General features: G+C 43.7%; 1 protein-coding gene across 1 annotated transcript in view; it reads right to left on the bottom strand.

The window, feature by feature from the left end:
- Positions 1 to 14,782, bottom strand: part of DONSON (downstream neighbor of SON) — a 90,876-nt gene that overhangs the window by 61,957 nt on the left and 14,137 nt on the right. The window contains exons 4-6 of the mRNA XM_029603544.1: positions 10,069 to 10,247; positions 3,963 to 4,141; positions 3,287 to 3,404 (exon numbers count right to left, since the gene is read on the bottom strand). Of these exons, the coding sequence (XP_029459404.1) occupies positions 3,287 to 3,404; positions 3,963 to 4,141; positions 10,069 to 10,247 (476 nt within the window). The remainder of the gene's footprint in view (positions 1 to 3,286; positions 3,405 to 3,962; positions 4,142 to 10,068; positions 10,248 to 14,782) is intronic.

The raw sequence follows: 14,782 nt of genomic DNA, 5'->3' as shown, positions 1-14,782 counted from the left end.
CCTGTACACCTAGGGCGGATACCTCAAAAATATGTTTAAGAAGAACCTCAAGCTTCCTATCCTGTAGGTTCTTGAGAGAAGTGCCTCCCGTCACTGGAATAGTGGTGTACTTGGCGATGGCAGAAACTGCACCTGAGGAACCTTCAGCAAGTCCAGAGATTCCTGTGGGAGCGGGTATTTTTTGTATTTGTATTTGAAAAGATTTATTAATCGCTTAACACAAATGGCCTAAGCGATATACAAAATTACATACATAATAATAAAATCACAAAGTTTCACAGAAACTAAAACAAACAAACATTATAAATAAATCACTATAATAAGAAAACAAAAATAAAACACTGTCACATCTAAATATGGAGTCAAAAGTATTCACTTCAATACAATACTCATCGACACAGAAGCAAATGACATTCAATACATTACGTTACAACTTAAACGCACGGGCAAGGAGAAATTCTTTAAGAAGATTTAAATTTCTTAACATCATCCATAGATCTCAAATCTATAGGGATCGAATTTCATTGAGAGGGTGCCGTAATTGAAAAAGAGGTCTCTAGTACTAAACAAACGAGCTTGACGAATAGAAGGAACTTCAAGATTGTTTAACTGCGAAGATCTCAGACATCCGACTGGTTTATATATTCTCAATAAAGCATTAAACCAATGTGACGAGTTGGACTTACAAAGTTTGAAGACAATTAGACCTATTTTGAAGGAAATCCGGTCACAAACAGGTAACCAATTAAGGCTACAAAGCACTGGTGATATTCTGTCAGAACGTTTTAAATTAGAAACCAACCTGGCGGCGGAATTCAGTAAAAGCTGAATAGACTGAATTTGACATTTTGGTAACCCAATATAAAGTCCATTACAATAATCAATGTGCGGAAAAATAAGCGCACGAACAACTGTCAGAAAATCTTTTTCATAAAGCAAATGGCGTAAGCCAACCAGTAAACGCAATTTTAAAAAACCAGTTTTAATGAGCATTCTAATTTGAGGTTTAAAGGATAAATTGGAGTCCAACAGAAAACCCAAGCTCTTAATCGGAGAAGAAAGAGAGTATGAAATATTGTTGATAGACAAAGAATTCTGAATAGGAGTAGATAATGATCGATGAATTAGCAACATTGTAGTCTTATTAATGTTCAAAAGTAACTTGTTATGTTTCAACCAGCGGTTAATTGTATCTAAACAAAGGGTAAGAGAGTCTACTGTTTCCTGCCATGAATTCTTTACTTTAACATAGAATTGTATATCATCTGCATATAACTTGAAGCCATCAGTGATGATGGCTAAAAGTTTAGCAATTGGAGCAAGATAAACGTTAAACATGGCGGAAAGGGCAGAGCCTTGTGGAACCCCAACCTTCAAAGCCTGAACTTCAGAAACACAGTTGTAGAGTTTGTCCATTGCCCTAGTAACCCTAAGGCTGGCCTCCGGGACATCTCATTCCAGAGTAAGCAACTGATGAAGTTTAGGATGAAAAGGGAATGCCCCAGGTGGGGCTCTAAGCCCTGCAAGAACAGGATCCCTGAGAGTAGAGTTCGCCACTGGCTGTGGCGCTGGAATTGCAAGCTCCTCCAGAAGAAAAGGAATAAGAGGATCCAACTCCTCTTTGCGGAACAAGCACAGCACTTGGGGATCATCCCCTTCCACCAGAGCAGATTCCATAACCCCTTCATCCACCGCATCCCCCGAGGTTCCCAGGAGGGGGTCTTGTAAGCCAGTGTCCTGGGACATAGGTTAAAGATGAAGAATAGGCCCCTCTGTAGGTCCTGGCACCTTAGTTGGCGGCAGCTGCTGACCCTCAGCATCTGCTTCAGCCTCTAAATATGCCTTGTGCATTAACAAAATAAATTGAGAGGAAAATGGATGTCTAAATCCCCCCCACCCCCGGGGGTAAAGGAGGATGAAGAGGCTTGTTTTCTTGCAAAATCGGGCGCTCTGGGCTTAAATCAGGGGGGACAACACCGGAGGAAGCTCTCCTCTCCCCAACGGCTGATCAACGCGATCGTCGGGGAAATCAAAAATGGCCGCCGTTCCAGCGCGAATCGGGGATGGGGGCCGGCCTATGCAGGGGAGCTGGCTGAGAATTATTTGAGCCGCACGCACGCGGTAATGGCCGTTTTCTGCTTGCAAAAGGCATTTCTGATGGCCCCTCACCCCCGGGAAGGCAGTGAAAACAAAGACTGTCCCTGGAGAGCCGCGCTGCCGGCTCTCCACAGGCAGAACACCGGGAGCCCCGCAGCATAACAGAAGAAAGAAGAAACAAGAAAAAAAGGTCTGAGGAAAACTCTGAATTACAATAATTAAATTAATTACTCGCTTGTGTCCTAATGAAATTAAATTTTGCCTTGTATCTTGCCTGGATTGGCCACTGTTGGAAACAGGATGCTGGGCTTGATGGACCCTTGGTCTGACCCAGTATGGCATTTTCTTATGTTCTTATGTTCTTAAATGCAGCCTTTTTTTTTTTTTTTTTTTTATCTTTCACATATCTAATGGAGCCGTCTCTTCAGGGGAATAACAACCTCCCTGGAATATATTAAACAATTCAGCTCCCTTCAGAGGAATATTACTTCTCTGGAATTGAAGGGGGGAGGGACCGGCCCACCAGTAAATCCCCCCTACCTGGGAATTAGAGGGGTCCTCCGGGTTACAAGGCTTGCAGACACAGCCACTGCTTCACTTTTTTTTTTTTTTTTTTTTTTAAACACAAAGTAGATCTAGTCAAAGATCAGCCGGGAACACAAATCCCTTAACGGAACAGAAAAAATAAATTCACTCAGCTGACACAAGGATCAGGACCGCAGGGGATGTCTTCCTTCACCTGCTGGAATCAGAGAAATACTGGAAGACCTCAGGAGGCACCCCTGGGATATTAGGAGGTGCAGAGAACGTTTCTCTCTGACTCCATCTGCTGGAAGGGAGACATAACCCAGCAGTCTGGACTGATCCTGGTACGTACAGGGAAGGGGTATTTTAAAATGATATGCACGTATGTGTGCACACGATATAAAACTGCAGCGTATCTCTGCTCGTGCGCTGACACGCATTTTTTTTTTGTTTTTTTTTTTAATTAGCTAGTTAGATTGTAAGCCCTCTGAGGACAGGGAAACTGAATGTAACTCACCTTGAAACTACCAATGAAAAGGTATGAGCTAAATAAAAAAAATAAAATTTCCTAACTCCACATATATAAAGAACCCAGAGAGTGATCAAGGAGAGGGAAACAACCCACAAAACACCACAAAAGCTTTTGACTTAGTTTAGCACATACTTCTCTTCTGTGCCTTCATAGTTTGTTTCAAGATCCTTGTTAACTTCTGTTTCAGAATTAGAGCCTTTCTGCTTCAGATTCCTATTCTCTTCCAATAATGGTAAACTAAATTCAATACCTACATAAAAAGAAGAGATGGAATTGATGTTATCTTTCTGGTCTGTGAGCATTTACCTTTGGCAATACAGGAACAACAGAATAGCAGAACCACCTTTATTTCTCAAAATACCAAACTATCAATTGCTTAGTTCTTTTTTTTCCCCTTGGTTGGCTTTTTCTGCTTCTATCCTTTTTCCATCCTAACATTTGTTTTTATATTTCTTATTTTAGTAAATAGTTTTTTTGAACTATGGCCACATCCCATTACCATAAAAAGATCATCTAAAATCCTTTTCGCCTTTAAGTCCTGTATCTAAAAATGTACATGTACTAATTCTGTCAGCACATGTTTCTGATTTGGATCCACAGGGCAGTACCTTGATTTTTTCAGACCTATAAGTGAAGACATTAAGCAGGAGAAACATTCCTTAATTTCAGTAGTCCACCTCAAGAATGAAATTAAACAGAAAAAAGTATAAAGGATCTTATCGATGAGTTTCCTCTGCAAACTAAAGAGATTACTGTTTTGATATGAATGTAAGCCCAACTGTGACATTTAACAAAAAGTTTAGGTTACCTTCCTTTCTCATAGCTTCTCTTAAACCTCTGGTTGTGGGCGACATAAGAGCTGTAACTGTATCACTTCCAGCGATCCCAGGTGCACGAAACAAGATAGTGAACTGGTAAGTACATATATAAAAATAGGGGCACAGCTTGGCTTTCACCAGATTATACAAAGATGTAAAACTGAAAGCCCTGTAAGTAATAAAAAACCTATATTAAAAAATAAAGTTCAGCACAAATCTCATGCATGTTCACATTCACAAAGAAACTGCAGCACTTTGGTTCCAGTACAATATTTATTAGTGAATGGGTACTTTGTTCTATGATCTGGTGTATTAAAATTATTTTAGGCAGTAAGTAATTAGAGTCCCAGAAGATCATTGTATTTGACACACACACACACTCACACACAGATACAAAAGAACAGGTAAAATGTAATCCTATAACATGCTCAATAAACAAGCAGAAAAACATTCCAAAAGAATGGACAAAGGAGCATTAGTGTTGTTAATATATTAAAACACAAATCTTTACATTCACAAAAATTTTTTAAATAAATGAATACTTTAATGTTAACAAATGTGGCACAGTCATGTGACCCTTATACAAATGAGTATTGCAAAGTTAAACATGGATCAACTGCTGACTATGCACTCCTATGGCGTGAATGTTAATACATTTGTTGTCCATGCTTGGCCATTGTGCACAATTACTTACAAGCAGACCTAAGTATGTTACAATAATAATGAACCCAAAAACCGTTACAATGTTGGAAAGTACAAAAGATGACTAAGCCAGTGTATTATCCAAGAAGTGCTTGCAATAAATCAGAAAACAAATAGGTGAGGTGTTCCTCCTGGGTATGGTGTCAATTGCCCTGACAAAGCCCTTGTTTTGCCAAAAGCGGCTTCCTCGGGGGGAACCCCTGGTATAAAAAACACCCGATGATCTTTGGTAGGCTTCTCATCTAGCAGGGAGAGAAACCGAAAGTATATGGGCTAAAACGCCAATCAATTTGTTAATTACAGATGAATAGCCTTGTATATTAGACTGATGTACAAGTTTCCAACATGATGCGAGTAGAAAGGTCACTCAGTCGAGTGGCCAATTAGGGCTGGATTTTAAAAGCCCTGCGTGCGTAGGGCACTCGCGCGCTGGCGCGCCTATTTTGCATAGGCCGCCTGGCATGCATAGAGCCCCGGGACGCGCGTAAGTCCCGGGGCTTCGTAAAGGGGGTGGGGGGAGGGGGCGTGGTCGAGGCTTCCGGATCAGACCCCGGGTTGGGTGATGGCGCGCCAGCAGCCTGCTGGCGCGCCATCACAGGCAGCGCCATCACAGGCAGCGCGCGCCGGGCTCGGCGCGGTGCAAGTTGCACAAGTGTGCACCCCCTTGCGCGCGCCGACCCCAGATTTTATAGGCTACGCGCGTATCTTATAAAAATCCAGCTTACTTTTGTTCGCGCCTGGTGCGCGAACAAAAGTACGCGCTCGCGCAAATTTATAAAATCTACCCCAAGCGTACAGAGAAACAGAAGCAGACTTAACTCAGTGCGCTGGAAGGAATGTAACAGTCAGGCAAGGAGAAATGTTATATATAATGCACAATAGGATAGGATTAAGACATTTTTAAACATGATAATTTATTTATTTATTAAATTTTCTATGACGATATTAGTGGGGGACATCATATCTGTTTACATCAAACAAAATAACAAAGGATGGAAAATACATAAAACAGGGAGTTGGGGAGGGAAAGATAGGAACTATTAGAACATAGCTTGAAATACATAGGAATCAGGCTAATCTGAAACATGAGATAGCCAAGACTTTAATGTTGAGCATGATATTTGTAAGAAACAAAAACTATGTACAGGGTTTAGGTGTGTTAGAATGATTCGGATGTTTCGGGGGGTTTGTATGGAAGGTTCGGGTTTGTTTGCATGGTTCAAAAACTTGCATGGGGGAGAGTAGGGTGTTATTGATGATAGGCTTGTTTGAAAAGCCATGTTTTTAAGTTGGCTCTGAATTTAGCAGTACAAGTCTCAAGCCTGAGATGGGGGGGTAAGGAATTCCAGAGCGTGGGTCCGGCAATAGATAGGGCTCGTTCCTTTGTGGAGGACAGGTGTGCTTTTTTTTAGGGAGGGAACGTGGAGGGTTCCATTATTGGTGGCTCTAGTGTGTTTGTTAGATCGTACGGGGGAGAAAGGCTCAACAAAGCCAGTTTGAGTTGTGTGTGTGTATAGCTTTGTGGGTCAGTGTGAGGGTTTTGTATACAATGCGAGAGGGGATTGGAAGCCAGTGCAAATTCTTGAGGAGGGGCGTAATATGATCATATTTCCGGGCATTAGAGATGGTTCTTGCTACTGTATTTTGCAGCATCTGGAGGGGTTTTATTGTAGAGTAGGGGAGGCCAAGGAAGAGGGAGTTGCAGTAGTCCATTTCTGTTGAGAGTGTGGCTTGAATGACGGTGTGGAAATCGCTGGCATGTAGTAAGGGTTTCAGTTTCTTCATGACATTAAGTTTGAAGAAACCTTCCTTGAGGATCAGATTGATATGTTTTTTTTTAGGTTCAGTTGTGGGTCTATCTGAACCCCAAGATTTCGTGCATCAGGCTGCCTAATGAAGGTATTATAGGCGGGATCATTTGCAATGGCTGATTTGGGGGGCCGAATGTTGCGAGATGAGCAGTTCGGTTTTTGATGCGTTTAGGGCAAAGTGGAGGTCAGAGAGCAGGGCATTGATGGAAGCAAGACAATTTCTCCAATGGTCCAATGCTTTTGTAAGAGTATCCTGAATAGGTATGATGATTTGCACATCATCAGCGTATAAGAAGAATTTGAGGCCGAGGTTGGATAGGTGTTGGCAGAGGGGGGTAAGGTAAACGTTAAAGAGGGTGGAGGAGAGGGAGGATCTCTGGGGGACTCCCTGGGAGAGTGCGTGGTGGGTGGATTCTGCGTTGTCTATTTTTACTGAGAATTTTCTATTGGTGAGATATGATGTGAACCAGTGGAGTGCTGTGCCTGTGAGGCCAATATGTATTAGGCGGGTGAGGAGTTGCTTATGGTGTCAAAGGCGGCGGATATGTCTAAGAGGGCTAGTAAATAACTGGTTCCTTGGTCCATGCCTCTGAGAAGGAAAATCGGTAAGGGAGAGGAGGAGGGTTTCAGTATTAAGGTGTTTTCGGAATCCAAATTGGGAAGCGTGCAGAATCTTGTTTTCCTCTAAATAGTCTGATAGTTGACTGTTGACAACCCTTTCCATGATTTTTGAGATGAAAGGGAGGTTGGAGATGGGGCGGAAGTTGGCTGGGTCCTCTGGGTTCAGGGATGTGTTTTTTTTTAGGAGGGGTTTGACTGAAGCATGCTTGAGAGAGTCGGGGACAATGCCAGTTGATAGAGAGCAACTGATAATATCAGCCAAGGGTTTGGCTATGGTGTCAGGTATATTCAGGAGGGCTTTGGTGGGGACAGTGTCAGAAGGGTGCGTGGCTGGTCTAATTTTTTTTGAGGATCGAGGTTATTTTGATAGAGGATGTAATATCGAGGGAATTGAGGGAGGCAGCAGTTGGGCATGGGCAGATGGAGATGGGTTGGGGGTCTAGGGAGAATCTGAGAAGGATGTTTGCTATTTGTGGTGGACGTATAGAGCCAATTCTTCGCATTTGCTGCCTGCCTCTTTGTCTGGGATGACTGGAGGGGCTGGTTTTGTAAGCTCTGAGACATAGGAGAAGAGGGCTTTTAGGTTGTAAAAGCAGTCATGAATTTTTTTAGCGTAGAAGTCACGTTTGGCATTGAGGGTGGAGGTTCTGCATTGATGTAGTGCTGATTTGAACGAGGATGTCTTTTGGGGTAATGGGACTTTGCGCCAGGTTCTTTCCTTTTGTCTGAGATTGTTTTTCAGGCGTTTTAGGTCAGTTGTGTACCATGGTTTTAATTTTTTGGTGGAGTAGTTGAAGTTGCGTGTGGTAATGGGGCATAATTTATTTGCAACCTTTTTTTTTTACCTTCTTCTCTAAGTTGGCTCAGTAACAGGCACTGAGATAAGAGCCAGGAACACATTTGTTTTTCTAAGAGATAAGGCTGGTGAAGGCTAGTGCTTAGTCAGGCAGTACCAGCTTCTTTAATTAGCCATAGCTTGACAAATTACAGATGGCTGTTGTCAGTTATGAATGCAAGTCAGAACACTTGCAGACACTGGATTGAAGCCAGAAATTGAGACTATATGGCGCCGATGTACGTATCGCCCCCAATGAATGAATTTGTGGCGAGGGACGAATTGGCATCGATGGGTAAGGCAAAACTCTCGAAGGAGGGATGCGGAACGGTGTTTCTCCTCCCGATGAAGCTGTCAACGGGGAGCGCACCGGAGCCATGGTGGTTATGAGCGCCTCCATCCGGGATAGCAGCGGTGCCAGCGCTGCTGGAATCGGGTCGATGACCGGTTCCACAATCTGTGCCGGTGCCGAAGGGACCTGGAGTCGTTGCATCGCCTTGTCGATGGCCTCCTGGACCAGCCGGTCCAGTTCTTCTCGGAGACCTGGAGCAAGCAGCACCGGCTCCGGAACAGAAGACGGAGGCAGAGGCATAGCCGGAGGGACCACCTTTACAGGTGGAATCATGGCTCCCAAACCCCGATCGGGTGAGGGTGGCCTAGATGACTCGGTCGCAGGAATGGTCAGTGCCTTTCCTGGACAGGACTTCTTCGACGGTGGCTCGGACGGTGGCTCGGTCGATGATTTCACTCCCTCGACGGCCCGAGCCTTATGATGCTGATGTTTCTCCCTACGATCCCCTTGATCCTGAGAGGGAGTAACGGGCACCGATGGCCGTGAAGACGTCGATGGTGGACGGTCACCGGACGGTGGTCGATGCTTGTGCAACGTCGACGGTGCCGGTTCCGATGACGTCGATGCGATGGATGGCGTCGGGGTGTGAGCACGGAAGAGGAGTCCCATCTTCTCCATCCTTGCCTTGCGACCTTTGGTTGTCATGAGGGCACATTTGGTGCAAGTCAGGACATCATGCTCCCAGCCTAAACACATTACACAGATGCCATGAGGGTCTGTGATAGACATGGTGCGAGTACAGTCCAGGCACCGGCGGAACCCCGACGCTACGGCCATAGAATAAAATCGAGCCGCGGGACGGACGACGGCCAGTAGGCTGCAAGGGCCAAACTAGACGGTAATTGACGGAAAACTGTCAAAAAACTTACCGGAGTACCGCAGTTAGAGAGAAGTTAGAGGAGGGACCCCTGTGGGGCAATTTAACGTTAGGAATTTTCCTCACGGAATTAACTGTCAGGAATCTCCACAGAGATTTTTTTTTTTAAACCCCCTTCAGGGTAATAGACCCTGGGACAATTGGGGGGGGGGGGGGGGGGGGGGAGGGTGACCGGCCCACCGGTAAAGCTCTCCCCCAGCCTACTGGGACACACTAGTCCGGGAAATCCAAAGAGGGCAATGCCCTCTGTGCCTGCCCCGCAACTGAGCTTTGCGCTGCGCTAAACAAACAGACAAACCTAACAAACAGAAACCTGAAGGTAAGCAACTAGTTGATCCAGCCAAAAAAAGAGTAAATTCCCAGTACCAACAACCTGACCAGGACAGGACCGCAGGTTATGCCTCTCAATCTGCTGGAGTCAGAGAATATACTGAGGGATCGCAGGTGGCACACCAGAATATCTAGGGGGTGTTTTCAGTTTTCTCTCTGACTCCATCTGCTGGAGGGGAGGCATAACCCAGCAGTCTGGACTGATCCTGGTACGTACAGGGAACTCCACAGAGCTCCTAAACCGCGAGGCTACTGCAGCGCGGAAAAAAGAAGACTGAAGGGGGACCCCTGCTGGCTGCAGGGTTGATGCCAGGCTGGGCATGCCCAGTAGGGACCAGTCAAAGTTCTGGAAACTTTGATAGAAGTTTTCCGTGATTGGGCTCCATCCTGATGATGTCACCCATATGCGAGGACTACCATCCTGCTTGTCCTGTGAGAAATATACCACAACTCAGCCCACAGTTTACATCTGGTGAAACTGCAGAATGCCTATACACACACACATACACAAAAAAAAAGACTGGCAAAAGCACGCAAATATAAAAGGCAAATAAAATGGTCTGCTTACCATTCATTCATTAAAACTTGCTGCAACGCTTCATCATGAGACCATGGGTTTGTTTTTCCAGCCATTCTCCTATCTGCTCCAATACGAGGGAACAACTGTAACCAAGGCAGTGAAGGGTGAAGCCAGTACACCAGACTTTGCTGAAATGCACAGCGAAGTTCTTTTGATGATTTTGGTTCCTGAATCCAAAGCAAAAAATAAGTATTCTAATCTCTTAAAAGGACATTCCATTTTCATTAAGAGAAAGAAAAACAGAAGATGGTGATGAGAATAGAGCCATGTTCTCTGATGACAAACTCAATGTGCACATGAAGATATGAGAATTGCATGCAATTTAAATATTACATGTGCACATGTACTGAACCTCTCCAAGCTGGAATATATATGTACAAAACCTTGAGCAAGAGCAAGACAGGTAGCCTTGGTATTTGATATGGTCATTCTCCACATGCTTCTATGGGGACTCTGAGCCCAGTAATCTGTTCTCCTTAGTATCTAGTCTATCACTCCAACAAAGTACTAACTAATGTTCCTCACTTTTCTGTTTTTTCTTATTTAGCCCTTAGGGACTCTGACTTTTGTCCACAGCTCATCTACCTTCATAACTGCTCTTTAAGTTTCCTTTGATCACCCTTCAGCATATTAACTCATTTCTTTTCTTTATAAAGTTTTTTCCTTGTTCATCTGCACGGCAGTTTTATAACTACTTACCACCGTCAGGGATAAGAGTTTCTTCTTTTTTCTTCCCATTTTATGTTTTACTTATGAGCTTTTTCACTATTCTGAATTGTTAGTCTTCTGCTCATAATCTTGGATGCAAATGTGGCCCATCTGTGTCACATCACCTCAGCTGTGAAAACTTATGGCTACCAACTCCTTAAATCTTTCCCATATCCATTGTACCTCTCAGTTCCATTCCACTTTTTGTGAAAACCTTCATCATATCAAGATTTGACTCCATCTGACCTACACTTGTCAAGCTGAACAGTACAGATAGCTTTATCGTGCACCCAAATATGCACATCATTTATCTTGTGTCTTTTTTTGCATTTCCTCAATTTAAACTGCATTATACATTCAATAGTCTGTTGCCTTTGAGTCACCATACTCTAGGTTGTTCGCACTGCAATAAGTTTCCTTGCCACCCTCTTTTTCATACTTAATGTTTGCTGTCAGAGAAACTCCCGTCTTCAGTGCTACTCTTTCCATTCAACAACCCTTTTGACTACACTTGCCAGTCCTCAATGTCAAGACTCAGCACTGTCTTTACTTATTTCCCACCCCTTCCTCCCCACTTTTGGTTTTCTTGTCATCAGAGTTGTTGCTATTTTGATGTCTGACCTAGACCTGTAAACAAGTGTTTTACAATCTTCTTACTTGTAGCTTGGGTATGTTGGTTAAGGATAGATAAATCTCAAATAAGTAAATACAGTAATAGTACAGTCAATATAAGCATTTTATAATGTTTTAGCCACCAGATATAGATATACCACTTATATAACAAATCGGTAGAAAACCAACAAAATGTTTAAGTTTTACATAAAACTTAAATCATCACACGCCTTAAATCTACAAATGGGTCCAAAGAAAGCCCCAAATTCCTATCACTTCTCAAGGAAACTGTAAGACAGGTATATTTTATGAGGGGGTCTTACAATATCAAGCAGGACATAGGCAGGGACCCACAGCTAGGGCTGCAAACTTTGGCTCTTGCCAAGGAATTACTCTGTCCCCTAGGGAACTGCAGAAGACCAGAGGTGGCTATGGGGGCCAGCAGCTGAGCTTACACATGCGGAAGTAAGCAGTCACCCCACATATCGATAGGTGAGGAGGAGAAGGTGAAGAGAGGCATTGCTTCAGCCGTGTGTTACGGGTTCAGATCGTGCATACTGGTGTTCTGCCCTGGGGGGGGGGGGGGGGGGAGGGGGGCTAATCTCACTCACGTCTACACTGGGGACTACCTGAGGGGCTTATCCCATATAAAATACACACAATTACTGGGATTATACCTGAGGCCTTGAACCCAGGAGCTAATTCCCAACACAAACTGATTCAGTACATCACAGTTCCAGGTATTTAGGAAAATGAGTTTGAGCAATAGGAGAATAGAATGAAATAAAATCATATTATACTGAAGAAGTAATGGTAAATAATAAAAATTACTACATATATACACACATATACACGCGCACACACACACACACAAAAAAAAAGCTTACATGCTTCCAAAGGAACAGCCTGTGCTCTCACATCCAGCGCACTCTTCCCACCTCTCGCTATCTCTCCTTATACACTAAGAAAAAATGCTTGTGAAAGCAGTGGTGTCCCCTCCCTTTGATTTCTTATCAAATATCAGGCACAGCTGTGTGGCCTTCATTCTCTCTCAGGCTTTAATTGCTAGCTTTCTCATCATAGACTTACTGAAATAACTAAAACAACAAACTCTTTTCTGTTCGTAAACATTTCACAGTGCAAAAGAGTAAACAGGAGTTTACTCAGAGGTTGGCCTGTGGCCTTCAAACTAGTCTGTGTCTGGGTGAAAATTCTGAATCCATTCAGCCTACCCTCTATATACATTCTCAGCAAAAGTAACAAAAAAATGACTCCACCACTATGTCTTCTTCTTCTATCACCCGGGCCCAGATTCTGGTTTGACCACCTTAGTTCAGGATAAAATGGCAGAGACACCATCACTCTCTCTCTCCTCTTACTGAGTGGTCAACATGGGGAAATAGGCATGAGAGAGAGGAGGGTGTGTAATGCAAGAAAGGAGATATGGGATAGACGAGAGAGAAGAGATTACCAATGTAATCATATACAAGGGCTGGGGAAAAACTATGCCAGGTGAAAGAAGTGAGAGGAAATCCTCTCTCCCCCATCCTTAAGAAAAAGTATGCGCCATGCTGGGTCAGACCAAAGGTCTACTATGCCCAGCATCCTGTCTGATAGCAGTCAATCTGCATCACTAGGAAGTACCTAGCAAATCTCAAAGGATAGATCCACTCCTTGTTGCTCACTCCCAGGAATAAGTAATGGCTTTTCCAAGTCTACCTGCAATAACTGTTTATGGACTTTTCCTTCAGGAACTTATTCAAACCCCTGTTAAACCCAGCTATGCTAGATGTCTTGACCACATCCTCCAGCAACAAAATATCACAGCTTGATTGTGCAGAGAGAGAAAAAAATGTTCTCTCCAATTTGTTTTAAATCTGCTACCCCCTAATATTAGTATTATCTGAAAGGGTCAATAACCGTTCTCTATTTACCTGTTCCACTCCACTCATGATTTTATAGACCTTTATCATATCCCCCCTCACTCATCTCCTTCCTCCAACCCTGATCCTCTCCCTAGCTCCAATTATTCCTCCCTCTAACCCAGGGGTGAACAAGCTTTTTGAGCCACAGCACCCCCTCCTTTCCATCCATACAATTAGTTGGGCCCCCTCATCAAGTTGAGTTACATCATATATGGATACATATACATACATAGAAATACAAAAGGCATTCTGGATTCCAGACCTCACCAACCGATCAGCTGCTGAATCATTTGCCAAGTAGCAGGCAATTACACTGCCAGCCAGCAGTTCAAATTGCTGAAAAGGAACAAACTGATATATGCACATACACACACAGAGGTAGACACCATACTACATCCAGACAAGCATGTCACATTCAAAGAGACACAGACACACCAGAGACCTATAGATAAAGTCAAACAAAGAGAAATACAGACATATCACATAAGAAATTGCCATGCTGGGTCAGACCAAGGGTCCATCAAGCCTAGCATCCAGTTTCCAACAGAGGCCAAACCAGGCCACAAGAACCTGGCAATTACCCAAATACCATGAAGATCCTATGCTACTGATGCAATTAATAGCAGTGGCTATTCCCTAAGTAAACTTGATTAATAGCAGTTAATGGACTTCTCTTCCAAGAACTTATCCAAACCTTTTTTGAACCCAGCTACACCAACTGCACTAACCATATCCTCTGGCAACAAATTCCAGAGCTTAACTGTACATTGAGTGAAAAAGATTTTTCTCCGATTAGTCTTAAATGTGCTACTTGCTAACTTCATGGAATGCCCCCCTAGTCCTTCTATTATTCAAAAGTGTAAATAACCGATTCACATCTGCTCGTTCAAGACCTCTCATGATCTTAAAGACATCTATCATATCCCCCCTCAGTCGTCTCTTCTCAAAGCTGAACAGGCCTAACCTCTTCAGCCTTTCCTCATAAGGGAGCTGTTCCATCCCCTTTATCGTTCAGGTTGCCCTTCTCTGTACCTTCACACCTAGCCAGAGGCAAAGAAACACACGCACAGACATCCCACACTCAAGAGGCAGTGAGACACACAAACATTATACCAGGACCTGGACACACACACACCCCTACCTACTCCCAGACAAACCACAACAGAGTTACAGGCAGACAGGCCCAAAGAGACACATACACCGCACCAACTTACAGATAGGCACAGGACAGGCTGACCACAATCACACCACACCCAGTCAGAGACAGAGACACCCAGATACTTCATTACCCAGAGAAACATACCCCATACCTAAATACATCATTTTCCGACACAGGTAAACAGAACACACCACAAAGCAGATAGAGACAGACATCCAACATGATTGTATACAGATTAACATCACATCACACTAAGCTTACCCCCCCCCCCATTTCCACGGCAGACTGAGCAGGGATG

The sequence above is a fragment of the Rhinatrema bivittatum genome, chromosome 5 (genome assembly GCF_901001135.1).
Source record: "Rhinatrema bivittatum chromosome 5, aRhiBiv1.1, whole genome shotgun sequence".
NCBI lineage: Eukaryota > Metazoa > Chordata > Amphibia > Gymnophiona > Rhinatrematidae > Rhinatrema > Rhinatrema bivittatum.
The sequence above is the reverse complement of the archived record's forward strand: the minus strand, read 5'-3'. Positions and strand labels throughout refer to the sequence as shown.